Here is a 25,996-nt window from a genome sequence, read left to right as displayed (position 1 = left end):
ATAATTGCCTTAACTACTTGCATACCTGTCTGCGATAATGGCCGTACCGTAAAGCCATTATCCCATACGATATCATTAGGAAATCCAATATTTTTTTTGTTCATGTTTCTTACAAATTCGTCAAATTTTGACAAGTCATTATCTCATGACAAATATTTAATCGAATATTTTTTTAAATTTAAAATAATTATTCGCTATTTAGCGATTGTTTTGACAAACCGGTTATATGGTATCAATACCAATTAATTGGAAATCTCAAAAAATGAGACTACGTGCAACTATTGTTTTCAAAATGTAACAGTTTTAAGCCTTTTTGTCAAACTATTGTTCGTAATGTCCTTTTTGCATTAGGTCAATTAAATCATACAGTAAATAATGTGATTTTTATATCACAAGAAGAGCATAGAAGGGATTTACGGTTTAATCGATAAGTCATGTCTGCAGTAACTAAAGAGAAAACTATCTAGCCTTTTTTTGTTTAAATCCATCAGTTTTTTTGGTGAATCTCTAGGTCATTTCTATCAAAAGTTATGATTTTTTTCAATAAATGCAAACCAAATACTCTCTCGGGCCGCTACAAGATGTTGAGTTTGCATAGCGTGGTGAGTTGCCTCAGGTGTAAAACTGAATTCACTCAACTGTTAAACAAGTTAACACATTAAATGCCAAATATGAACATCTTTTTTCCCATTGTTTTTGAATACGTTTGTTGTGTTAAGAAAGGATACCTTATCATCCGTGATTATAATATGTATTCTTATGTAAGCATAATACTAAGAAAAGAAAGAAAGATTTGGAATTGACATTATTATACTGATTCGGCCGGGGTCTGGCCCTAGAGCCAAACTGAGTTTCACATCTCTTCTCAATTGGTTTCATTATAAATTAAGGAACATAAACTTATATTTCCTTCCATCTTCTCTTTCTTGCAAGTGCCCCGGTCTTATCTCACAAAAGCAGTTTTCTTCTCAGTTATCATAGCCACTAGGTTCATACATTAATTTTTTTTTGTAACCCAAAAAATAACCATTAAATGTTTGAAGCAGCTTTATTCACAAAGTGACCCGAGTCCTTAAACTACGTGGGGGCGTCGGAAGCGGGGTATTGGGAGGGCGCCGGACTGGCCGGGCAGGAGTTCTCCGGGCTCCCCGGGGTGCGAAGGGCCGATTTGCGCTTGCCGTTCCGTACGGTGAGCTCATCCTTCGGCTTAAATGTCAAAGGTACGAAACCGTCGGCGTTGGCCACTAGCACGATCCACTGGGGGCCTGGGGTGGGGGGGGAAAAATACATAGTTATTAATGTTAGCTAGCGCGCGGTGGTTTAGACCTTTTCCATGCCAATACAGTAAGCTGCTTCTGTTTAAAAGCGTTTAATCCGCCCTGGGCCGCTAATCACATCCAATTATAGCTCAAATGCGTGACGGGCAGTGATGTGTTTACATGGTAGTCAAGTGCTGGGCAAATTGTTCAAAAGGAGACCGATAGGCCAGCTCCAAGCTCGAATATGTAAAAAATAACAGCATCAAAAATATATGTTACAGTAAATTAGGATTTCTATTAAATTTTTCCTTTGAAACTGCTCATTTAAATGGTAAATGGTCCGCATTTATATAGCGCTTTTCAAGTCAATGAAGACCTCCCAAAGCGCTTTCCAATGTGCTTCACACTTACCCATTCACACACACACCAATAGGGAATCACCCATGCTGCTTATTGGGGGCATTAGGGATTCAGTGTCTTGCCCAAGGACACTTCGAGATATAACACGGAGGAGCCGGGAATCGAACTTACGACCTCTTGATCACAAGATGAGAGCTCCAATTGTCTTCCCTTTTCAATTGAAATGCATCAAATAGACGGGCCAATAATTTACAGAATGTACTGTCTAGTTAAAAGGGGCTTTTTAATAAAACATTCATTTTAACATGACGTTATGATTTAACTGACTGAACCAAATAAAACACTGAATGCATCAAGGTTTAAAATGAATTCTTAGGAAATGTAATCGAGTTAATTCTCTTTTGATGTATAAATGAAATTGTATATTTTCCTATCAATAAAATGCATTTGTATTAAATTGTAATTATTGAAAAATTTAACTTAAAAAATGTACATCCATCCATTATCTGCACCGCTTATCCTCAGTAGGGTCACGGGGATGCTGGGGCTGTCTTTGGGCAGTGGGCAGGGGACACCCTGAACTGGTTGCCAGCCAGTCGCAGGGCACACAGGGACAGACAATTCGCTCGCACATTCACACCTAGGGACAATTTTGACCGGCCGATTAAGCTGACACGCATGTTTTTGGAATGTGGGAGGAAACCGGAATGCCCGGAGGAAACCCACGCAAGCACGGGGAGAACATGCAAACTCCACACAGGAGGTTTCGATCTCATGACCTCAGAACTGTGCCGCACACGCGCTAACCAATGCCTCGCCGTGCTGTCCTGTCTTCATTTATGTCATTTTAAATTTATTTTGCACGTTTAAAAATTAACATAACAAATGCGAACCAAGAAAAGAGTTGAGAAGCCTTGAGTGACAGCGACAGATTTAAACAAACACTTAAATTGATATGGTGAGCTGATGATGACATTTTAAGGAGGGCTGATACAAACAGATGACTGATAAGCTTTGTGTAAAAATAAAACAATAAAAAAAAAAGACTTTCAAACTTGTACCATGAAGCATTTCTATGACGGTAAGGTTGAAAAGTTCCTGCAAGGCGCGTAGACACAGCTTGCCGTCACACAGCAGCACCGGACGCCGCTCGTCAATGAACACGTTCTCGGATAGCTGCTTCTGAAGGACCCCAAAAACACGCAAAGCATAAGATCATTTTGAACGAAAAAGGCAAAATGAAAGAAAAAATGCTTTTAAAATGGCATCCTTAAAGGAAATGATCCAGAATGCACTAAGCTTTTAATTAACACTGTAGAAATAATTGTTGTTCCCCACTGCATTCACCCACACACTCACACACAGGCTTCCATATCAAGTTGGTCTTCTCAATACATTTACACAGCTTATAAAGTATTTGAACATGTGATAATACCTGGCAGGTGACGTTGAGGTACGGAGGATCGGCCGCAGCCGGGTAGGAGCTTTGAACCTTCTTGCCGTTTTGGGTATACTCTCGTATCTCTCCCAGGCACTGCTGCACGTCGGCAAACCGACTAAACAGTCGCTCCATGTTAAAGACCAGATGCTCCAGGGCCCTTTCCCTGGAGGGGCCACATGGCTGGAGCCCTATGGACTCCGGCCGGGGCGATCCAGCCCGGCTGGAGTCCCTGCTGGTCTCCCCGGCCACAGCCAGGCTGGTGGTACGACCGCTGACTTCCAGGTTGTCCGCAGCAACTGGCGGGGAGAAGTCGATGGAAGTGGCGACGGGGCTGGGCTCTGGGCTCCTCACCTCCTCCACCAACCTGCGTCGGCTCCCGGGGGAGCGAGGGGCTCCTAACGCCCCGGGTAAGACCAATTCCTTTATCCCCAGTCGCTCCATGTCGTCCTTGGGCAGGTGCTCTGAGTGTCTCCTAATCCGTGACAAATTTGCCTCTGCGTTCAAAAGGGAGGGGGCGCCTTCCGCGTCCAGCTCCTTGGCCACCAGGCGCAGGATGTACTTTTCTGTGTTGGAGGACGGGAGGAAGGCGGGGTCCGTGCACTTCTGCCGGCCTACCATCATCAGCAGCACCTTGTCGCTGAGGAAACAAACTCCCTTGGGTCTCTCCGCAGCTTGCAACGAGATCTGCTGGATGTTGGGCACTGCTGACGCCGTGATGCGGTACACCAGCACTGTGTTGCAGGTATTGGACGCCACGGCCACGGTGGAGGCTCGGGGGTCGAACGCCACCAAGTCAGGCACCAGAACCCCGGGGATGCTGACTTTGCGGGTGGTGACCACCTTTCGCTCGTAGGTGATCAGCACTAGGTGTGAAGCGTCCTGACCAGAGCCCGTCATTCCGTCTTTGCGCTGCAAGTGGATGAGAGGGCTGGGGTCTGAGCGCCGATGCCTGGCCAGGAGGTGGGTGAGGTCTAGGGGACCAGATGGAGACGTGTGGGGCCTTTCAGACAGCTCAAATGACAGCCGCCTGGAATCCTGCGACAGGTCATTTTCTGGCATGTGGTTCTCCACTTCAAAGGCCATCCCAGCGTTCAACCCGCAGAGCTTCTCTAAAGGAAGCTCTGTTGCGACAGCAACCTGAGAGTCCCCTGTCGCCTCTGCAGCACAGATGTATCCGCCCACGTCAAATACGGGGCAGAATGAGCAGGCCACCAGGCTTTTGTGGATGTCGTTCCAGGTGTAGGAGTGGAGCGCCGTTCCGATAGCCACCACCAACCGTGTCCCATCTTTCGTCCAACACGCACAATGGATCAGCCCACTTACTTTGATATCCGCCTTGGTCCTCCTGTTGTCGACCCGAACTGAGAAGAGCACTGAGGCGTCCCGCTTGGTCAGGAGAGCCAAGATGTCCAGTTTGGGGTGCCAGATGCAGCCCTGCGCCAGCAAAGGGAAAGGCTCGCTCATCTCGCAGGTCTGCGTACACAGCAGCTTGTTGTGCTCCAAGGCGCTAAGCTGCAACTGCCAAACGCTAACGTGCTTCTTGTGCTGGACGGCCAGCAGGGCAGGAGAGTCGGGGCAGCAGAGTGGGCCCCAGTGGAGCCCCAAAACGTGCTCGAACTGTCCGATAACGTTGGTGTCGCCGAACCTGACCTCGCCGCGCTGGAAGTAGAGGGACGTCAGGCAAACCTGCTTGCCGTCGGTCCAGGCCACACCGTGCACCGGGTGGATGGCTTGGTGCAGCGTGTTAATGCCACTCCGGAGAAGCTTGGCCTTACCCAGGTCCATCGCGGCAAAATAGTCTGAATGGACAGTAGGTCCAAGCCCGGCTGATTAGAACCGGTGAAGGGTGTCTCCTGGGTTGCCTTCCAAGCAGGCGCCTTAATCTGCTCTCCTGAGCCGAGGGCGCGGTGACGAGCACTAATAGCTGATTAAGGCGGAATGACCTCGACTCGACACTCTTGGGACCTTTGGGAACTCCAGGCCGATGACGTTGCTCACTTAATCACATGTTGGGGCTAAGACATTTTGTCTTTCTCTCAATCAAAGTTGCACAGGGAGGCATGTAGGGCTGCAATGCGGTGAAAACTGATTATGTATTTTTTAAAATGAATAACAGTATGAAATGACTGTACCTCTCTATTCAAGCAGAAATATTCTGAAAAAAATGTGTTCTAAGCAGACATCCAAATGTAAGCACATTACACATTACATTTGAAATCCACAATTTGAAGGATTGATACATTTCACGTTGGCTCAAAATTACATAAAGAGTATATAAAACAGTTCAAATGCATGTTTTTTTCCCCTGTTGGTGCATCGTTGACCTGGTCCTTGACAGCCCCATGTCCTGCATGTTTTGGAGGTTTCTCTGAGTCTTCTCCATCACATGCACATTTTTCGTAATTATCTACTTTGCTGCAGAAGTAAATGGAAGGAGACCAAGAGGAAGGCCGCGATTGACGTGGATGGATGGTGTTATGAGTGCACTACAGGAAAGAGGTCTAAATCTAGTGGAAGCTAGAGCTCTTGTTGGTGATAGGAATGAGTGGAGAGGTGTTGTAAAAGGACAGTGGGATGTTTGGACGCGTTCTAAGGGATGGGCAGGGCAACTGTATGATGCGGCAGGGGTAAACCAGGGAAAGCTGTCGGGCCTTGCTGTTGAACAAAAGAGTGTGTTGTGTCACCCTGACCCGAGTGACACGGCCGCTTTCTTGTGTCCCGTTTCATCTGGAGGGACGAAAGCATGACCAACTTAGGTGCTGAGGTGCCTAACTTGTTTGGGTGTTTTTCCCTTTTTTTATTTTCTTTGTTATTGTATGTGTTTGTCTTGCTGTCGGTCACCCCTCTTGAGGGATATGACCAAGGTAGATAGATAGTTTTTTTTTTTAGAATAAATTCATAAAGAAATGTTAATTTTAAACTCGAAATACAGTGCTTAAGACATTCAACTACAAATAAATACATGGATAAATAAACAACTTTGAATATAACCACAAAAAAAATAATTGCAATAAAAAATGACACTGTACACATTAAATAATAATTCTATACTATGATAGCAGCTATAGTAAAATATGGTTACAATTTCATACTGGCATGATCCATAAACGGATAACAAGTATGTATGTCTTACAAATATATAAATATAATAATGTTTTACTTGCATAACATTGCAATTTTAATTCTAAATTATTATTTAATTTGAATTCATAAATTAATTTCGATCATATGTAAACATCTTCTCACATGGCTCAAACTTAACTTAACTTAGGTGCCTAACTTGTTTGAGTGATAGGGCATTTGGGTTGGCCATGGTCTAAAAATATTTGTTTGTGTTTTTTGCTATTTATGTTTCCTTTTTCCTTTTCTTTGTTTTGGTGTATGTGTTTTTCTTGCTATCGGTAACCACTTTTGAAGAATATGAACAAGGTAGATAGATAGATAGAAATCTAGAGGTACCAGGCAACATTTGACCAATTTGTCAGAAATGCGTGTCTAAACCAAACTGTGCAACTATCAGTACTGGAAGCATACATTTAATGAACTATTATGTAATATTATCAATTATTTAAACATTGATCACATTCCCTCACGTGTGTGAGACCTGCAACGCGTTGTGTTCTCAGTGAGTATCTAGCATAAACCTGAATCCCTAAACTAGAGTTAAAACGTATAATACCCAGGCAAAAAACATTATCTTAAACAAATCTTCGCAGTGCACTTACAAAGAATGTTGTCATGCGGAACTTCACATTTTGCCGGTTAAACGATGCTGCGACGTCAATGTTGACAAATCTCTAACCCGGAAGTGATGCTTGAGAAACACTGCATTGTGGGAAACGTAGTTGTAGACAATTTGTAATAGGTGGTTGGTTGGATTGTTTCTAGTACCGTGCAAAAAATGTAAGAAAAATAAAAAATTTAAAAAAGCCCCGTCCCAGCTAAGCGTGCAGCAGGTGTTTATATTGTAGCCTCAAGTGCGTTTTTGTGGTTTCTGTTATCTAACATTGGCTGGTTGTTTCGATCCCTTAACCAGACATCATCATTTCCTGTGGTGTCTCTTGGGCAAGGACAGCCTGGTGGCGCCCATCTCTCTCCAGGCCAACGTATGGCCTTTCATTTATTTTTTAGGCTAAACCATTTGGGGAAAAATATATTGACAGCTTATTGTATGTTTGAAGGACTCAATAGTTCAAGAAGACTCCAGGCATTTGTGGATAAAATGAATAATATATAGTCACTTACACATCATTTTGTTTGTATTGCCGCAGAATAATACACATTCAAATTACTTGAACTTAATTGATGAATAAAACGAGTGTGTGACATGCCATTTAAAACAACCACCAACCTATAAATAAGTCACGGCCTAAGCACAATTCCTTGTAACGATTACCCAAGCATCTCAGGAAATACAGTTGAAAAAAATTGTAAATTGTACCTGTATATATATTTTAAAATAATTTAAGGTTAAACTGTGACCTACCTTTACTTTGAAGAAATATCTGAATGGATTATAGACCGCTTCCCATGTTTGTGAACAAGTGTGACGCAGCCAAGCTGTGCCCGGCATTATTGAGGCAGAATGGCGGAATTTACGTCAGTTTATAGCAGCCGATTCACAAAAAAAGAACCTAGATCGTAGAGAGTAAGATCTCAAACACAGAGTATGTGCAAGCAGCAAGATACTTTCTTTTTACGTTAAATTGATTAAAACGGTGTCTCCGAGGATCATATTTACAGTACTGTAGCTTAGTTCACATGTTATATGTCAAAGTGTCCTTGGGCAAGACACTGAATCCCTAATGCCCCCAATAAGCAGGTCGGCGCCTTGTGTGGCTGCAGGGTCGCTATTGGTGTGTGAGTGTGTGTGTGAATGGGTAAGCGTGAAGCACATTGTAAAGCGCTTTGGGAGGTCTTCATTGACTTGAAAAGCGCTAGATAAATGCAGACTATTTAAGAAGGGTTGCAGGCACCTTGAATACATTGTTAGTGGGACAACAAATAATAATGTTATTATTATTGCACATTTTTTAAACAAAATGTCTACTAGCCAAAAACCAGTAGTATGCTTATGAATGATCTATATTTCATGTTGATAAAGTCTATGTGGTGTTTGTTGATACCCTTGCAACATTCATTGCAGCCTGGTCATCCTGGAATGGGGGATTACCTCACGTGCGGCCCTTTCTCAAGGTTTCTTTTTTTCCTCATGTTGAGGCTTTGAGTTTTCCCTTGCCCTCATGAGGTCTTAAATCAGGGGATGGTGTAATAACAGTCTGTACAGTTATTTGAGACTTCTTGTGATTAAGGACTATACAAATAAACATGACTTGACTGATGTTTTGAGATTTTCCTTACCCTCATGTAGGTTTTAGATCAGGGGATGGTGTAATAATAGTCTGCACGGTTATTTGAGACTTCTTGTGATTAAGGGCTATACAGATAAACATGACTTGATAAGTAGCATATTAAGAGTGTATAGAAGGCATTGGGTAGCAAAGACTTAGCATTTCACCTGCACTTATCGTATTTACACTTACTAAGGCATTCAAGTAAATCCAAGTCAGATCACCACGATAACTTACCAGATATTAAATGGGCAGACTCTCCTAATTATGGAAGAAAGACTCAAATTAATAATATATAGTTTAAAGGTGCTTTCTGCCGAATAATTTAAAGTACAGTGGGACCTCGCTACTTTGCGGTTCAACGGTTGCGGGTTCAGAGCTTCGCCGGTCTAAAAAATAACAATAAAATAAAATAATAAAAGAAAAAAAAATAAATATTATTATTATTATTTTTTTTTTTCTTAAGCATTTTTGAAGGGGCGGGCAGCACGGCGGCGCAGTGGTTAGCGCTTGTGCGGCACAGTTCATGTCATGGGAACCTGTCGTGGGTTCAAATCCGGCTCCAGACTTCCTGTGCGGAGTTTGTATGTTCTCCCCGTGCTTGCGTGGGTTTCCTCCGGGCACTCCGGTTTCCTCCCACATTCCAAAGACATGCATTTCAGGTGAATTGGCCGGTCCAAATTGTCCCTAGGTGTGAATGAGCGAATGAGTTGTCTGTCCCTGTGTGCCCTGCGATTGTCTGGCAACCAGTTCAGGGTGTCCCCTGCCCACTGCCCGGAGATGGCTGGGATGGGCTCCAGCCCCCCCGCGACCCTGATGAGGATAAGCGGTACGGTTAATGAGATGAGATGAGATTTTTGAAGGGGCGTCGCTACTTCGAGGTTCCACGTTCGCGGGTTCAGAGCTTTGCAGGTCTAAAAATTATGATAATAAAATTAAATAATAAAATAAAAAAATATATATTTTATCTTTTTAAATTTTTTTCTTAAGCATTTTTGACGGGGCGTCGCTACTTCGTGGTTCCACGTTCGCGGGTTCAGGGCTTCGCAGGTCTAAAAAAAAGAAAACTTATAAAATAGAATAATAATTAAAAAAAAAAAAACAACTACAGCATTTTTGAAGGAGTGTCGCTACTTCGTGGATTCCCATTCGCGGGTTCAGAGCTTGGCAGGTCCAAAAAAAATAATAATTATAAAAATAATAATAATAACAAAAAAAATATTTTAAGCATGTTTGAAGGAGCATCGCTATTTCGCGGATTTTAACTTTTCGCGGGTGATTTTGGTCCCCATTAACCGCGACAACCGAGGAATTACTGTACTTAAATTGTATGCTTCCTTTTTAATTGGTGCTGCCACCCGGATGTAGTTTATGACCAATCCCTCTTATAGATGCATGGTGGGAGTTGTAGTTTTATTCTAACTTGCGCGGGTTTTTCTCTTTTTAAACGAACCGGTTGAACCCATTTTCACACAAAAGTACAGAAAAAGAAACTGTATTACTTTTTATTTAATCCCAAGCGAACGCATTCAAAAGCAACTGCCATTTTTGTCCAGTAAGTACTTCTTGCCGCCGCAGTGTGGCGCCGCCATCTTGTGGCCGCCCGCCCATGCGAGTCGCCCCTAAATCCGTTAACTCGTTCGCTTGTCTCATATCTCGCCTGGGAGGCTCTCGACGGCAGTCGGGCGACGACTGCATGCTGTCCTTCGGCAGACACCGAACCGTAACGGGTAAACGCTTCAACAGCCTGGAAAGGACTTATGTTCCGCGGCTGAACGCCGACGACGTATCACTGAACCATGGGCGTGGAAGTCGAGACAATATCACCCGGTGATGGTGAGTTTCTTCGCCGAATGAAGTTCCGTGCCTCCCGCTATATCTTAAATAATAGTTCATAAATATATTAAATAATGTGTTGATTTCACATGTTTTTGTGTGGTTAAAAAGTAAAATCATGCCCACCTACTCTCCTTTATCGAAAGGTTTTGTAATCCGCCCCTCAACCCTGTGAAAAAAATCCAACTAAAATGTCTACGTCTGTTCTTTTATATATTTTACGTATTGTTTTCTAATATTTCTTCCAAGAAGTACTCCTAAACACGCCAAAATGTATCAGTGGGGATATTATTATTAATATATTCAACAATTGAAAAGTGCTTGAATTCTGGGTGAAGTGCTTGTAAATGCTTGGAATTGTTCCCATGTTTCTCACCTAGTTTGCTTCAAACTGACGCCGACACTGCTCTCTGGTGGCTTCGTCTTGCCGTTGAATGTCTTTTTTTTTCATTGTGATTAACTGCAGCTGGTATTAGTTTGTACGGTGTTGTCCTATAAAGCCTCACGGCCCCCTGACAGTCATTTTTATTCAACATATATATGAGGAGAGATCTGTTTCGAAAACAAATATATTCACGGTTTATTCAAGATCTAAGAATAACATATTATTTAAATCACAGTTTTATTTGTAAAATGCAAGATTCACAGTCAATTTTTTTCTTTAACTGATACAGGACTAATTGGGGGTTGTAAAATCCTTACAAAGTGCTTGAATTCGGCCAACCTTTTTAAAACTTAGGGCTACTTTTTGTTAGTGATTAGCCTGAAGGCTACCAGTTTGATACACATTTCTAAAATAACTTATGTTATTGCTCTGTTGGGACTATACTATACTAAATACTATACTGTACTAAATCACAATGAGCCATCACTGGTGAGCTATTTATATAACCTGTGTGCGGCCTACTCAGTTGTTCTTAAGGGGCCACTTGGTGCTTGCGGGCACTACGTTGGATACCACTGCATTAACTGGACAACGTGTGTTATTAATCCACTAGATGTCAGTGTGTTCTGTGCTGAAACTGAAAATGAGTGCTAAAAAGCTCAAGGTAGAATTAAAAACTACGGAGGGGCAAGGAGACCCAATTGCACCATTTTCTTTAAAACAACTTGGTCGGGCTTTTATGTGGTTTTTGTACTTTTTGGGTTCCTGTAGCAAGACGATGGCAGAAAATGATGTCATTTTTCGACATACTAATATATAAAAAAAACGCACGGTTACAGTAAATAATAAGGTTTGTTTTGATTTGTTTTTTTTTGCCACTAGGAGGCGCTAAATAATCCCGAAAGTCCCTTTAAGATGTACAATTATACCTACGTTTTAAGTAATTAAATAGATAAAAAATGATATGAATGACATACAATAAAGGCATTTGATTTTATCTCATTATCACACTAATTTTATTCACAGTACTAGAGACTAATGTTAGAAAAGGGAACAAACAACAAGTCGTCCTGAAAGAAAAAAAACCTTAAAAAAATGCACAACGAGGGAAACAACTCTTTGGTGTTTCTGATGACAAATCGGACTTTGAGTATTGTGTTCATAGTTAACGTTATTTATAAATTATTTTAATCATGAGTGCACTTATTCAACGCTTGTTACTTACAATGCTTAGTTTGAGCTAAAAAGTGATACTGATTTTACTTTAAAATTAGGTGTGCAAGTTACACACGAATGATACATTTTGTTACGAAAATGTCTTTTGGTTTGATTAGTGTTTCCTCAAATGTTCTCTGGTTGATAAATGGTAGGATGCGACCTGGGAAAATGTTGGGTAACGATTAATTACCCAAGCTCTGCGGACGTGGCAAATTGGATTTTGTTTGTCATTTATTTGGTTAAGGGTACACTCTGTAACATCAGACCACTAGATGTTGCTTTATTGAGTAGTGCAGTGGTGTCAATATGGCCTGTGGGCCAGCTCAGTTCTGCCAACAGATTAAATCTGGCCTGTGGGACAATGCTGAGAGAAGCACAAGAGAAAAATGAGCAACACTGACCTGCAGTTTTAAATATGTATTTTTTTTTATTTTTATTCACCATGTTGATTTTTCCTTGGCTATTTATCGTTGATTAATTCTATCTGCTAGACTTTTGCAGTGACAGCAGGTTTTTCTGTGCGGTTTCATTGTTAGTGACTTAAGCTAGGTTTACACTGCAAAGAAATTTTATTTTTTTGCACAGACGTGACTTGTTTCTGACCTATTAAAGTCCGTCTGAACGGCTCAAATCCGATTCATACGAGGTCCCAAAACCGATACATATCCGATCTTTTTGAAGGCAACATCTGTGTGAACTGTCGGAGCGTATTTATGCGACCTGTATGTCATTTAGCGCCATAAGGAAGCGTCAAACTCAACAACCATGGCGAGCAGAAACACTGAAAGCATTCATGGGAGGGAAAGTGAGGTTTTGGAGATAAAAAATTCTGGGGTGGGGACAACTATTTTCAGCCTCCGGTAGCACAATAGCTTTCAAAATGATACATTAGCTATGCTGTTTGCATCCATGAGTACTTCCGCAAACAATGAGCGCATTGCGAGTGACGTCACATCATGCAGGACACTTGTGCCGTTCACACAGGAGATGGCATACAAGTCGCATGTCGTTCTCACAGAAACATCGGATTTCACCCCAAAAAAATGAGAATTGAGCCTTAAGCTCTGCAGTGTGAACCTAGCCATAGACTAAGGATCACTTTTTAATGTTTGGGAGTTTTGTGTACAAAGTATTATCGAACCATAATTTACTGTATTTGGGGACCACTGCAATAGGGATCTAACTGTATTTGTTTTCCACAGGAAGCACATTTCCAAAAAAGGGTCAGACATGTGTGGTTCATTACATAGGTGAGTGAGTCCCTTCTGCACCATCTTACTGTAACACTTGTTCAAATATTGTCCTTAAACATGCAGCAGGCCAGACAATCCTCTTTGTCTAATTTTGTGAGCTGCACCGTCGCAACATGGGGAGGAAGGGGGGCACATTTGGGTTGGCGCGTGCCTCGGGCGCAGACTGACAACTAGGTCAGACTGAAAGTAAACAAAACAAAAAAATAATGCCCGTTCACTATCAGGCCCTGTCTGCCGATTAGCGAGTTTATGATCTGGCTGTAAAACCACGGCCTCAGACTCTGTGTGCCGTCACAAACAGGCTTTGTTTTACAATGTCTTTTGAATCTACAAACGTGTTGGGGTCAACTTTTTGTCCGGAGGAATGTATAAAATGGGACAATGCAGTTTGCGCTACCGCTGTTTTCCTCCCAAACACGGTGTCAGCGCCTTACACCCCCTGTCCCCCACGTCCGCCGACTGTATGACTGCACTGGCGTGCGTCACCCACAATCCTCGGCGATCTCACACTCCTCCGCGTCCTCCCTCGTTTTGACTCATTAAGTCATCATGTTGATAGTTGTTGGCCTCGCTTCAGCCATACAAGCCTCAAAGAGCGACAAACATCTTATCAAAACGGGAGCATGAAAGCGATTTTACTAAACTCCTTTGCAACCCCGGTGTACAATGTTTATAAAAGAGGTTTAGAGGATGTACTTGACAGCTCTGTCTTGTTGGATAACCAACTAATCTGAAATTTATATTACTAGAGTTGCCCGATCCACGATTACAGATATTCTGATTAACCCGGGCCGTCAGACTGTTGATACACAAAGACGCGATTGCACGATGTCACCAGTCACTAAAATAATTCATGCCACATATCATTCAAGATATTGAATCAAGATGTACTCACCAGTGAAACATCACAATCAGTCAGAAACAAGATGTGATTTTAAAAGCGCTATTCAAAGTTTATTTACCACATCCGAAAACTATAAGGCTGGCATAACTCACCAATGACGCCCTCTGTTGTCTGCAAATATGGACTCGTTACGTCCAGGACAGCCCAGTGAATCCAACCGTGTAAAATCTTTACTCCAAAACACACGATAATGCCGACAGAAATAAAACATACGCCTAAAAGTTTTCTGCATCATCGGACGTTCCTTGTTGCAATCTGTCCGCTTCGCCACATAATTCCCAGATGCAAATAAACAGACTGGTAAAATCATTTCCAATATGGCCTGTAGCCTCTGACCTTTTGATTGACACCACTATTGACCAATGGCAAGCTTTTTTCCCGGTCCACAGCCCTCGTAAGCCTATAAGGGCCTGTAATGATGAAACAGACACTGTCCTCTTTAGCTTCAAATATATTTAGCCAGTAATAACTGAATCAAATGATGATTGACAAATTGGTTTGCCTATAATATTCTGAAAAAAATGATACGTCAAATGACGTACTGTAATCAAATTAGACACCAAAATAAATGTGCGTAACATCACTCGTCATCTGTTTTTACGGACCATTATTTCGTGTAAGTGCACAATAGGGATAGAAATGCGGAAATAGAAGTCAAACATTTACCACTCTTTAAAAATGTCTAAAAAATTAGCCAAAGTAAAACAAATAGTTGCAAAGGTTTTAGTGCTGTAAACTGGTCGTCTCCAAATGGCCACTTTTGGGAACGCCCTTTCCAGATTGTGATCAAATTTGATGTGGTACCAGGTAAGACTTCAAGCTATTGTCTCACCTGTTTTCCAGCTAAGGAGCCCATGCTACACTGATATGCGGCATTTGATTGCAAAAAAAAATCAGGAAAGAATAAAAACCCATTTCTTTGTGTTCCAACTCACATTACTCAATGTTAGTAGCACTTGCAGTGATTTTCAGGTTGGGACAAAACTACAGTGTGTTGTCTTTAAAAAGAGACAAAAACTGTTCAATTTCTCTAAGCGGCTCAAAAACAGCATTCAATCTATGTCTTGGATTCGTATTTTAGGCGTTTTTACAGGACTTCCTCGCCAATCTGGTATATTCCTTGATTATTTTATAGATTATTTTAGTCGAACTTGTCATAAGTATTTTGATTGGTTAATTCGGATTTTATAGCACACTGCAAGCATTTTTAATTTGGGGGTTATATCGTGAGATCATTTATTCCAACACGGTAATGTTAAATCACTCACCAATAATTAAAGAACAATTCTGGTTGAGTCTGACAGGTCAACATAAATATCTAAATAAATAAAAAACATTATGCTATGTCTTAAAAGCCCCTCAAAAGTTTAAATCTGTTTCCAAAAGTGCAAAAACTAAATCTTATTTTAGGTATGTTTATTTTGCCAATAATCTATTTTTTTTATAAGGAAAAAAATTAACAAAGTGTCAAATTCAGTTTATGTCGCAAAATATTAATTCAATTACTCTCTCCCTAAAACTGAGTATATGCCAGTATTTTTATTTCTTAGTATTTTAAGACTTATGTTTTAGCAAAAATGAACCCAAACATTTAAAATGGTTTCAATTTCATAGCTTTGAATATTTTAAAGGAGCATCTTTTCTTTTTTTATTATTAAAAGCCTTTAACGATATCGTAAAATAAGAATGAGAAATGAGGAAAATGATCTGCTAGTATTTTTGTTATTCTACTCATGTCTATAAAGAAATTATGAAAAGGATATTTCATATTACTTTCATATAATTTCTCTCGCTAAACATTTTGCAGGTGAAGAAAAAGAAAGACTGCAAGTTTTGACGTTTAATTTTGGACATATCTGCAAAAACTTAAAAAAGGGTTTGCTGTATCAAATTTGAACCTCTAATACTACAGATATTGTCTAAAATCTTATATGGGAAAAGTTGACCCCACTTAAGTAAACCAAAGTCCTCAAAATCAACCTACTGCCAGTATGAGTTCAACAGGAAATGATAGGCTTTGTTAACTTGCCCTAGTGATATTATGATTGTTATTCGGCAACCTAATATCAAGCGTGTCAGCAACATCAATAATCACAAACAGAAGCCTCCATGACACCTTTAAGGGTGACGCTTGGCCCACTTTTTGGTTTATAAGCTAAGACTGTTGATGACTTAGAGCTTTTTCCCTGCTAACCAAATAAAAATATAAAAGTAATGAGTCTTCGTGTTTCATATGTTTCTTCCCCAAATGCCACATTCTCCTCACCTCATGCCGACCTCGACGGGAGCGCTCGCCGCGGCAGTTGGCGACCCCCGCTTTGGGATTCGAACCACGCAGACACCAACAGACGCTCGCTCGCATGGCGTGCAGGCTGCAGCTGACCCTCTCGTGACTAGAGAGAGAGAGAGAGGGGAGGGGGTGCACAGATTCCAAAATACGGCCGACCCGCCATCACGAGGCGAGAGAAAAGCCGCCCAGACTCAAACGTGGGGCTTTCCGTTCAAATTGGAACAAATCTGTTGTTTGGAAGTCATTCAAATATTAGTAGTTGGGAGTCACGCGTGGCTTATACACAAACAATATAATCAGTGGAGCAAATATGGGTACGAATCTACAATTGAAGAGTGCCAAATTTCAGTCTTTTTATTTGTAAAACAATACATGATTCCTAGATAAAATATCTTACACATTACCCAGAAAAGGAGAGGGTAATCTTGGGTTTGAAGACAAAAGACAAAATGGATATGGAGTGGTTCAGCTATGTTAGTTTACAAGCTCTCGAGTGCACTAGCCAGAAATATAAAGGGTCCACCACCTCCAGGAGTTTATGTAATTGTTCTGTTTCATTTTATAATGTTGCTGTTTTTCAGCAGTTTTCGGGGTTAGCTTCAATGTGAGTATATACGGTAATTTGTAACTACTTACTTTAAGAATAGGGGGGAGGGGTAACACTATTAATCTTTATAAGACTTAACTAGTAACTGTAACTTTGAACTTTTTATCAGTAACATGCCCAACTCTGTTCACTGACAACATTAGACGTTTCATTTTGATCGACGTGAATAATTGTGTTTCAGTTTAGCAAACAGTTGTGTCAAAAACGGACCCCAACATTTGTCCAATTTTGTCGGCCCACCCTTTTCTGATGAAATCCCCCCAGCCACCTCAAGCAACATTCTTGCAGACTGCAGTGCAGGCTCAGGCCTAAAGCCTGACGCACAGATTTTCTTATCCACGGGAGGGAGCAGTTGGGGAAGGGGGGTGTTGGCGGCGCCTCCAGACTATGGGGGTGGGGAGTGGATTTGGGAGACAGGATATCGCTGAGTAAAAATAACCCCGCCTCTGTTGGCACTTAAGCTTTTTCTGTTTTTTTTTGTGTGCCCATACAGCCGTAGGGGGCTCAGGGTTTCCTTTTGAGAGTAGTGACTGGTGGCGTTAGGATTGGGAAGGGAGGAGAGCTTCGACCGCACCCTTAGCTGATAGCAGCAATGACTTTGTCCAAAATAAGTGTTACGAAACGTTTTTCCCCTTTTAAATGACAGTATCAGAAGGAAGGATTAACAAAAGGCAAACAGAAAATGTGTGGGAAATGCGTCACAATAGCGGAAAAAAAATCAAAAGGTTTTAGGCTTCGGTTTGAATATGGGCGTGCAACTCACGTAGATCATTAAAATATGACCACACAATTTAGTGCCCCAAGTTTTGTCATCTGGGGTAACAACAAGAATAAAGGGACACTGTTGTTTGTAATATTTGATTGCTAGATCTCGCTTTATTGTGTAGTGCAACCAAAAACGAGTGCTACAAGGAAGATTAAAAACTACAGGGACTCAAAGTGACCAAACCATACGATATTCCCATTTTTTTTGCACAGCCTTTCACAAGGTAGTGGGGTTTTCTGGGTACACTTTGCAACAAGATGGCAGATAATCATGTCAGCTCTCTCTCTAGGTGAGCATAATATAGAATAAATAAAAAAAAATCGTACCTACGAATATTTAAAGCAATGCATGTTTTTATGTTAGTTCATGTACATACGATTGACATTCAAATCAATAAATGTATATTTAAATGGATTGGGTATCAATAACACACAATGTCCCTTAAAATACATACACTTACAATGCACACAAAGATTAGTTAATTTGTTTCAAGGTTAGCTTATAATTATACAAAATAATAATTAATACATTATTTTCTCATTAAGATATGGCATTGATTTAATCATCGTAGTTAGATTGCTAGATTATTCATGTATAAGTATTACACAGCAGGCCATTGAAAAATGGTTGGCAAGCCCTAAATGAACAACGGGTTGCAGTTTGGGGCACTCTGTTAACATGTTACTTCTTCAGCCGGATTATTCTCGTTAAGTGTACATAATAAAGCTGTCAATCATGACAGCACAGCATCTTTTTATAACCCCAGTTACAAGATCAGTTCAGAAATGTATTTAAAGTTCTCTAGTGTAGTTCAGTGGTTGGCCCATTTGCCTAACACGCGAAAGGTCCCCTGTTGCGTGCAAACATATGTTGGCCTGGAGAGGGATGGGCACCACCAAGCTGTACTTGCCTAAAACACACCACTGGAAATGGTGCACCTACGACCCTCATGGTTAAGGGATCCAACCTACCAATGTCAGAAAACAGAAACCACAAAAAAGTACTTTGTGCTACTATTTGTGTTTGTCACAACACCTGCTGCATACTTAGCAGGGGCAAGGCATTTAAAAAAAAATAATTTGGGGGGTCATATCTTTGACATTTGTTATAAGGTCTACATACGTACTTGTATATTTTTTTTCACCAATTTTTGCAGAATTACATAAACATTTTCAGTTATTTATTTTTTTAAATGCACTATATTTCCAAAGTATTTTTTCGTACCCCATCTGACAACTCATACAAGTTGGCCATAGCAGGTGTCAACTTCCTAGTTTGGAACCAATCTGGCCCCCGCAGAGATCGGGCAAGCCGGGCGCGATACTTAGAAACTGGAGCTGCTAAATTTAAACGTCCGGTGAAAGTAGAGAGCCAACGGAGTTATGCCATCGGAGTGTGACGTTCACGCTGCGTCTCTAGACGTCCAACTATTCACACTTGCCAAGCTAACACGGGCGGACATAAATTAAAAGGATGTTACCGGAAGAGTATCACAGAGAAGCGGTAAATCTTTTCGTGACCTGGCTGGTCGTAAAACCCCGTAAACCCTGCGACCTGACCAAAAATAATCAGGAAGTAATGGAAGGATTGACAAAAGATCGACTTTTTTTTCTCTTCTTTGCTTTCTTTTTTTAATGACAAACATGACTGCATCTTACGTAGTCCCGTACAAGAATAAAAAGCGCTATCTTTTCTTTTTGGGTGAACACAATAATGTCGTGTTGTACTGCCCCCTTTGGCCAAGGCTGGAACAAAAGAACGAGCAGCAATTGAGTTGTAGCATGAAGTCATGAAATAAAGTTTTTTAATACCTTACAATATACATACATTTAGAAAACTTTTTTTTCTAATTATAGACTGAAAAAAAAATGTTTTTTTTTGTCACTATTACGAATAAAACAGTCACAGAGGGAACATTTGATTTGAGTTTCAAGCATGGCCATGAGGTTAAATGAACTCTTATCTCAGGGCACTACTGTGTGAGAAGTGTGATTCCCCTGTAGTTGGAACACACTCTCCGGTCCCCCTTCTTAAAGACGGGAACCACCACCCCAGTCTGCCAGTCCAGAGGCACTGTCCCCGATGTCCACGCGATGTTGCGGAGGGGCGTCAACCATGACACGCCCACAACATCCAGAGCCTTAATGAAGTCCGGGCGGATCTCATCGACCCCCGGGGCCCTGCCACCGAGGAGTTTTTTGACAACCTCGGTGACTTCAACCCCAGTGATACGAGAGCCCAACCCAGAGTCCTCAGGCTCTGCTTCCCCAGAGGAAGACGTGTCGGTGGGATTGAGGAGGTCTTCGAAGTACTCCGCCCACCGATTCACAACGTCACGGGTCGAGGTCAGCAGCGCCCCATCGGCACTATACACAGTGTCGATGGCACACCGCTTCATCCCCCTAAGACGTCGGATGGTGGACCAGAATTTCCTCGAAGCCGTTCGGAAGTCGTCTTCCATGGCCTCGCCAAACTCCTCCCATGCCCGAGTTTTTGCCTCGGCAACCGCCAAAGCCGCATTCCGCTTGGCCAGCCGATACCTGCCGGCTGCTTCCAGAGTCCCACAGGCCAGGAAGGCCCGATAAGACTCCTTCTTCAGCTTGACGGCATCCCTCACCGCCGGTGACCACCAACGGGTCTGAGGGTTGCCGCCGCGGCAGGCACCGACTACCTTACGGCCACAGCTCCGATCAGCTGCCTCGACAATGGAGGCGCGGAACATGGTCCACTCGGACTCAATGTCCCCCGCCTCCCTCGGGACATGGGCAAAGTTCTGCCGGAGGTGTGAATTTAAACTTCTTCTGACAGGAGATTCTGCCAGCCGTTCCCAACAGACCTTCACAACACGCTTGGGTCTGCCGGGTCGGGCCGGCATCTTCCCCCACCATCGAAGCCAACTCACCACCAGGTGGTGATCAGTTGACAGCTCCGCCCCTCTCTTCACCCGAGTGTCCAGAACATGCGGCCGCAGGTCCGACGAAACGATGACAAAGTCGATCATCGAACTACGGCCTAGGGTGTCCTGGTGCCAAGTGCACATATGGACACCCTTATGTCTGAACATGGTCTTCATTGTGGACAGACCGTGACGAGCACAGAAGTCCAATAACGAAACACCACTCGGGTTCAGGTCAGGGGGGCCGTTCTTCCCAATCACGCCCCTCCAGGTCTCACTGTCATTGCCCACGTGAGCGTTGAAGTCTCCCAGCAGTACGAGGGAGTCCCCAGGGGGCGCGCTCTCAAGCACACCCTCTAAGGACCCCAAGAAGGGTGGGTACTCCGAACTGCTATTTGGTGCATAAGCACAAACAACAGTCAGGACCCGTCCCCCCACCCGAAGGCGGAGGGAGGCTACCCTCTCGTCTACCGGGGTGAACCCCAACGTACAGGCGCCGAGCCGTGGAGCAATTAATATGCCCACACCGGCTCTGCGCCTCTCACCACGGGCAACTCCAGAGTGGAAGAGAGTCCAACCCCTCTCGAGAGGACTGGTACCAGAGCCCAAGCCGTGCGTAGAGGTGAGTCCGACTATATCTAGTCGGAATTTCTCAACCTCACGCACCAACTCGGGCTCCTTCCCTGCCAGAGAGGTAACGTTCCATGTCCCAGAAGCCAGTTTCTGTAGCCGGGGATCGTCGCACCAAGGACCCCTCCCTTGGCTGCTACCCAGCTCTCTGCGCACCCGACCCCTTTGGCCCCTCCTACAGGTGGTGAGCCCATGGGAAGAGGGTCCCACGTCGTCCCTTCGGGCTGTGCCCGGCCGGCCCCCGTGGGTAAGGGTCCGGCCACCAGGCGCTCGCCAGCGGACCCCACCTCCAGGAGTGTATATTGTGAACAATACTAATCCTAATAAACAGAAAAAAATATTACCCCATTAGAAGCAAATGGTCAATTTTAACGATTATTTTTCTTATTTTACCATTTTTAAAACTTAAGTAAAAAAGAGAAAGTAGTCCTTAAATAAGACCAAATATATTTGGTAGGGCACATGTCAGACAATTATAGGTTTTGTTTTCCCTTGACTTAATGATTTATATAATAAATAATACTAGAGCAGGGGTCACTAACCTTTTTGAAGCTTAAGAGCTACTTTTAGTTACTGATTGGAGCAAAGAGCTACTCGTTTGACAAGCATTTCGTAAATGACTTATTATTATGTTATTACCAAGTTGTAACTATTAGAGGGTAAATTAGGGTCAGTCAACCACTAAACATTTTAAGTTAGAAATCAAATTGCCTAGAAAATCCCAATGACCCATGATATATTTTCAGAACCAGTCCACAGGCTACTCAAGTGGTCTTACCGGGCTATGTTGTGCCTGTGGGCTCCATGTAGGAGACCATTGTACTGGAGAAATACATAGAAACAAATCGTTTAATAATATTGACATAATGAGCAACAATTATCTAATAATGGAGTCAGATTTTGGGGGGGAAATGTTGATCTTATAACTAAAAAAGGTAATAAATGCAATTTGTTTTTGACTGTGTTGCTCCATTCCTTCTTTCCTCCCTCGACACAGACAAGAAATGGCCTAGTTGTTAACTTTAAAAATACTCCAATAAACCAGGCCACCGCTTCCTGATTCCGAGTCCGCCTCTGTGCATTTGGGACTAATGAAACCCAGCCAGGATCCTGATGAAAAGCTTCCTCCCTACTCCCAAGTCCCGGCCTCCCCAATTCGCTTTAATGCCTCCAATTTAACATTTGCAGATAATTACCATAGTGACATTTGTTTTTTTCTCGACAGGCATGCTGCAAAACGGCAAAAAATTCGATTCATCCCGGGACAGAAACAAACCCTTCAAATTTAAGATCGGACGCAACGAGGTGATCAAAGGCTGGGAAGAGGGTGTGGCCCAGGTGAGAACGACTCAGACGTTGCTTGCTTTTATTATTTTGTAATAATTATGATTGAATGAAACTTTATTTCCAACGTGAGAAAAACAAATAACATTACAAAAAAGTCAAAAAAAACAAAAACAATGTTAACGTAACATGTCCTAAGAGGAATAGGAAGAAACATATGCTTATTTAATTCCCCTTCGACTTCCTTAATAATTGTGTTGCAGCTAGATCTCCTGTGTATCCAGTAGGAAAATAGTAGACACACACAAACTAATAATACGAGTGGTTGGATTCTATCTAACTATTGGATCAAACAAAAGAATAAAAATATTGTTGACAAGAGAAACTCGCATTTCTAATTAACAAAGGAAAAACTGTTTGGGGAAAAAGGGAGTTGAGTAAAGATTGCAACGTTGTGTTTTCTTAGAAAAAACACAGGATTCTGTATTGTGCCTAATTTGAGTTCCTAAAAATGCATATTGGGTTTAACGGCTACTTGGCTTACGGCCAGACTACCCTGAACACAACCGATGTCGGAAGCTAAGCAGGGTCGGGCCTGGTTAGTACCTGGATGGGAATAACCGGTGATGTAAGCTCGGGGCAGCAGTAACTCAGGAGGGAAAGCACTCGTCTTGGGATCAAGAAATCACTGGTTCGATTCCCAGCTCCTCCGTGTTATACGTCGAAGTGTCCTTGGGCAAGACAATGAATCCCCAATGTCTCCCAAAAGCAGGTAGTTGCTTTGCATGCCTGATGCTGCTATCGGTATGTGAGTGTCTGACAATGGGTTAGTGCAGGGGTCAGGAACCTTTTTGACCCAAAGAGCCATAAAAGCAAAAAATTGTTTTAAAAATAAATTGAGCGAGCCACATTATATATTTTCAGACAAAATTGAAAGAACTTCCAAACACGCTCTCTAGACAAAAGCTAATTCTTCAGCACATTTTAGTTCACTGTGTGTCATTTGATGATTTAATCAAACGTATAAAATGATAATAATGCCAAATCCTGTTTCCCAAATTAATGTAAATATGCCATTTACAATTTGTCTTCCACCTTCAGTTAGGAGTGTTGAGGCATTTTTTTTCCATGAAATTTGTCCTTAATAACGGTTTCAAAACAATGTGCATGCAAAGTTCTTTTGTAAAAATGCCACATATTACTGCAAACAATAAGCATATCGTCATATTCACTAACGTTGTGTAAACTGCACTGAGCGATAGAGAGAAGGAAGTGCCTTGCGCTGTGTGCAGGGATCCGCCCACCTGTACTGCTCACCCAATCAAAGTCGTTTGCCAGCGTTTTTATTTATCAGTTTAAATGGTTTCTTATCGAATTTCTGCATTAAGTTGCTTCGGCTTTATGTGGACCAAAATCGGGATGAAATCACTTGACTTTGGAACGCCACAGAGAGATGCGCAAGCTACATTTTATTTCTGAGCCATATGTACTCATGAAAAGAGCCATATATGGCTCCCGAACAATAGGTTCCCTACCCCTGGGTTAGTGTGAAGCACATTGTAAAGCGCTTTGGGAGGTCTTCATTGACTTGAAAAGCGCTCTATGGATGCAGAACACAGGACATATTAACATATAACTAACACCTCACACATTTACATATTTACATCCAAATTTACTTCCATACAATTCACATTATTTTTATGTGTTGACTAAAACCTAAAAGCCTTGTAGATGACTGTATGAAAGCACATTAAAAAGAAAGCACTGTGTTTTTCAATAATACTAAAGAGAATTGCTTTGACTTGAATACAGCTCACGCTATTGTTTGACGGGAAACAGCGCTCTCTGCCGCACAGTCGGGAGAAGGCCGCTTCTAACAAAGGCTACTGTGAATGGCTCTGCTGCGGTGTCGAAAACCGAAAAACAGAACCGCTGCTCGTAAACTTTGCATTGCTGAATGGTGAGGCGTTGGGAACGGCAGTAGGAAGAACTGGAGTAGTGTAAAAAGTTAAAAAAAAAAGGGGTTTCAGAATCAGTTTTCCCGAACTGGAATACATAGTTGAAGGCCGAGTGAACGCACAGAGAGCAGAAGCCTAAGTGTTCACGTGCAGCTTATAGTCAGGTGCAGTTTATGTATGAAAAAAAGTGTTTTCGCGTGACGTCACGCACAGAACCGAATGTGATAGGTGGCCATTTTGGATGGTTCCACCGGACGTGGTTCAATGTTGTTATTGGTCAACAGTAATTTTATTGAAAGTTGAAACTAAATAGGAATGTGTAAACCCTTGTTATTGTGACTTTAATGTTTATTTCTAAGCACAGTTGCCTGGTGAGTGGAGGCCAGAGCAAGAACCTCACTTGTAAAGTGCCCTTCGGAGATGGAGGGTGCCCGTCAAAAACCTTAGGCAAAACAATTGAGTCGTTTCCCGGGCCGAAATGAGCTTGAAAGAAAGACCGAGTGTACCTCAAAGCCTGGCAAAAAAGAGTGCACCCTTACCCGGTAACTGGTGGGCAGAGATAGGCTCCAAATGTACGCCATACGAACCCCGAGGATGGCCGGGGGACGCTAAAACGCCTTGCTTATGATCATATGAAGTGCACCGGCTGAAACCAGTCTGCAAGATTGCCTTATTTGAAGCCGAAGCCCTACACCACACGCTTCTCTTCTCTCCAACGTGTATGGGTGTCATTTGTACATCAGTGAACATTTGTTGTCGTAACTGTGCCTACAATGTTTAAATAGTCAAACAAGAGCTTTGATCGGCATATTTGAAACGACAATCACAACAATATTGAGTTAAACTCACACCAGCATGGCCACCACTACTCGGGTTGCTCGGATGTTGTTCACATGGTCAGGAACTACTTGTAGTCAGGTGCGGCTTATAATCGAGATACTAAGGTAGTGATAACAAAAAAAAAAATGTTTCAAAAAGCTTGACGGCCTGTGCATTGCCTCCTTCAGATGAGCCTGGGCCAGAGAGTGAAACTCACCTGCACGCCGGACGTGGCCTACGGCCTGACGGGCCACCCCGGCGTCATCCCCCCCAACGCCACCCTGGTTTTCGACGTGGAGCTCCTCAAGCTGGAGTGAAAAGACTCCAGCAGGTCCCGGTCGATGCACCGACTCCCTTCCCCGCCGCCATCCTTGTTTCCGTTTACTATTTAAACGCATCTAAAGTCATACGATATTGCAATCGAAACACTCACTTGCCTTACGGTATTTGCAACAGAGCATAAGCACATTACAAAAGTCCATGCTGGGTATTTTCTATATAAACATTACGCTTACTGACACACAGTAACTACTGACCTGACTGCAACGCCACTTTAATCAGGGTCTGTCCTGCTGAATGCTCCTAAAATGGTTACTATTTGTATCTCTCCTCCCGATAAAAAAGCATTTAGTGCATGTGGGGTTTCTCTATTTAACCTGGTCTGATGGCGTACACAACTGCTGCTGCTTACTGTTTCGTTGACCAACTCTCGAATAAAATGGCATGTTATTAACTACAA

At 42.5% G+C, this 25,996-nt stretch overlaps 2 protein-coding genes across 3 annotated transcripts; one reads left to right on the top strand and one right to left on the bottom strand.

Moving 5' to 3' along the window:
- Positions 1-1,034: 1,034 nt before the first annotated feature.
- On the bottom strand, positions 1,035-10,672 carry wdcp (WD repeat and coiled coil containing). 2 transcript variants are annotated; one of them, XM_088324756.1, is made up of 4 exons: positions 10,624-10,672; positions 3,055-5,128; positions 2,681-2,801; positions 1,035-1,265 (listed from the first exon to the last, which is right to left on the bottom strand). In XM_088324756.1, the coding sequence occupies exons 2-4, from the start codon at positions 4,843-4,845 to the stop codon at positions 1,078-1,080; spliced, it is 2,100 nt and encodes a 699-aa protein (XP_088180882.1). In that variant the 5' UTR covers positions 4,846-5,128; positions 10,624-10,672; the 3' UTR covers positions 1,035-1,077. The 2 variants fall into 2 exon arrangements, with proteins under 2 accessions (XP_088180882.1, XP_088180881.1); XM_088324755.1 differs by lacking the exon at positions 10,624-10,672 and adding an exon at positions 6,786-6,920.
- On the top strand, positions 9,980-25,996 carry fkbp1b (FKBP prolyl isomerase 1B). Its single transcript, XM_088324757.1, has 4 exons — positions 9,980-10,247; positions 13,053-13,100; positions 22,422-22,534; positions 25,446-25,996. The coding sequence occupies exons 1-4, from the start codon at positions 10,211-10,213 to the stop codon at positions 25,572-25,574; spliced, it is 327 nt and encodes a 108-aa protein (XP_088180883.1). The 5' UTR covers positions 9,980-10,210; the 3' UTR covers positions 25,575-25,996.

Source organism: Urocampus carinirostris, chromosome 20 (assembly GCF_059441175.1).
Source record: "Urocampus carinirostris isolate Australia breed hairy pipefish chromosome 20, RoL_Ucar_1.0, whole genome shotgun sequence".
Lineage (NCBI taxonomy): Eukaryota > Metazoa > Chordata > Actinopteri > Syngnathiformes > Syngnathidae > Urocampus > Urocampus carinirostris.
The sequence above is the reverse complement of the archived record's forward strand: the minus strand, read 5'-3'. Positions and strand labels throughout refer to the sequence as shown.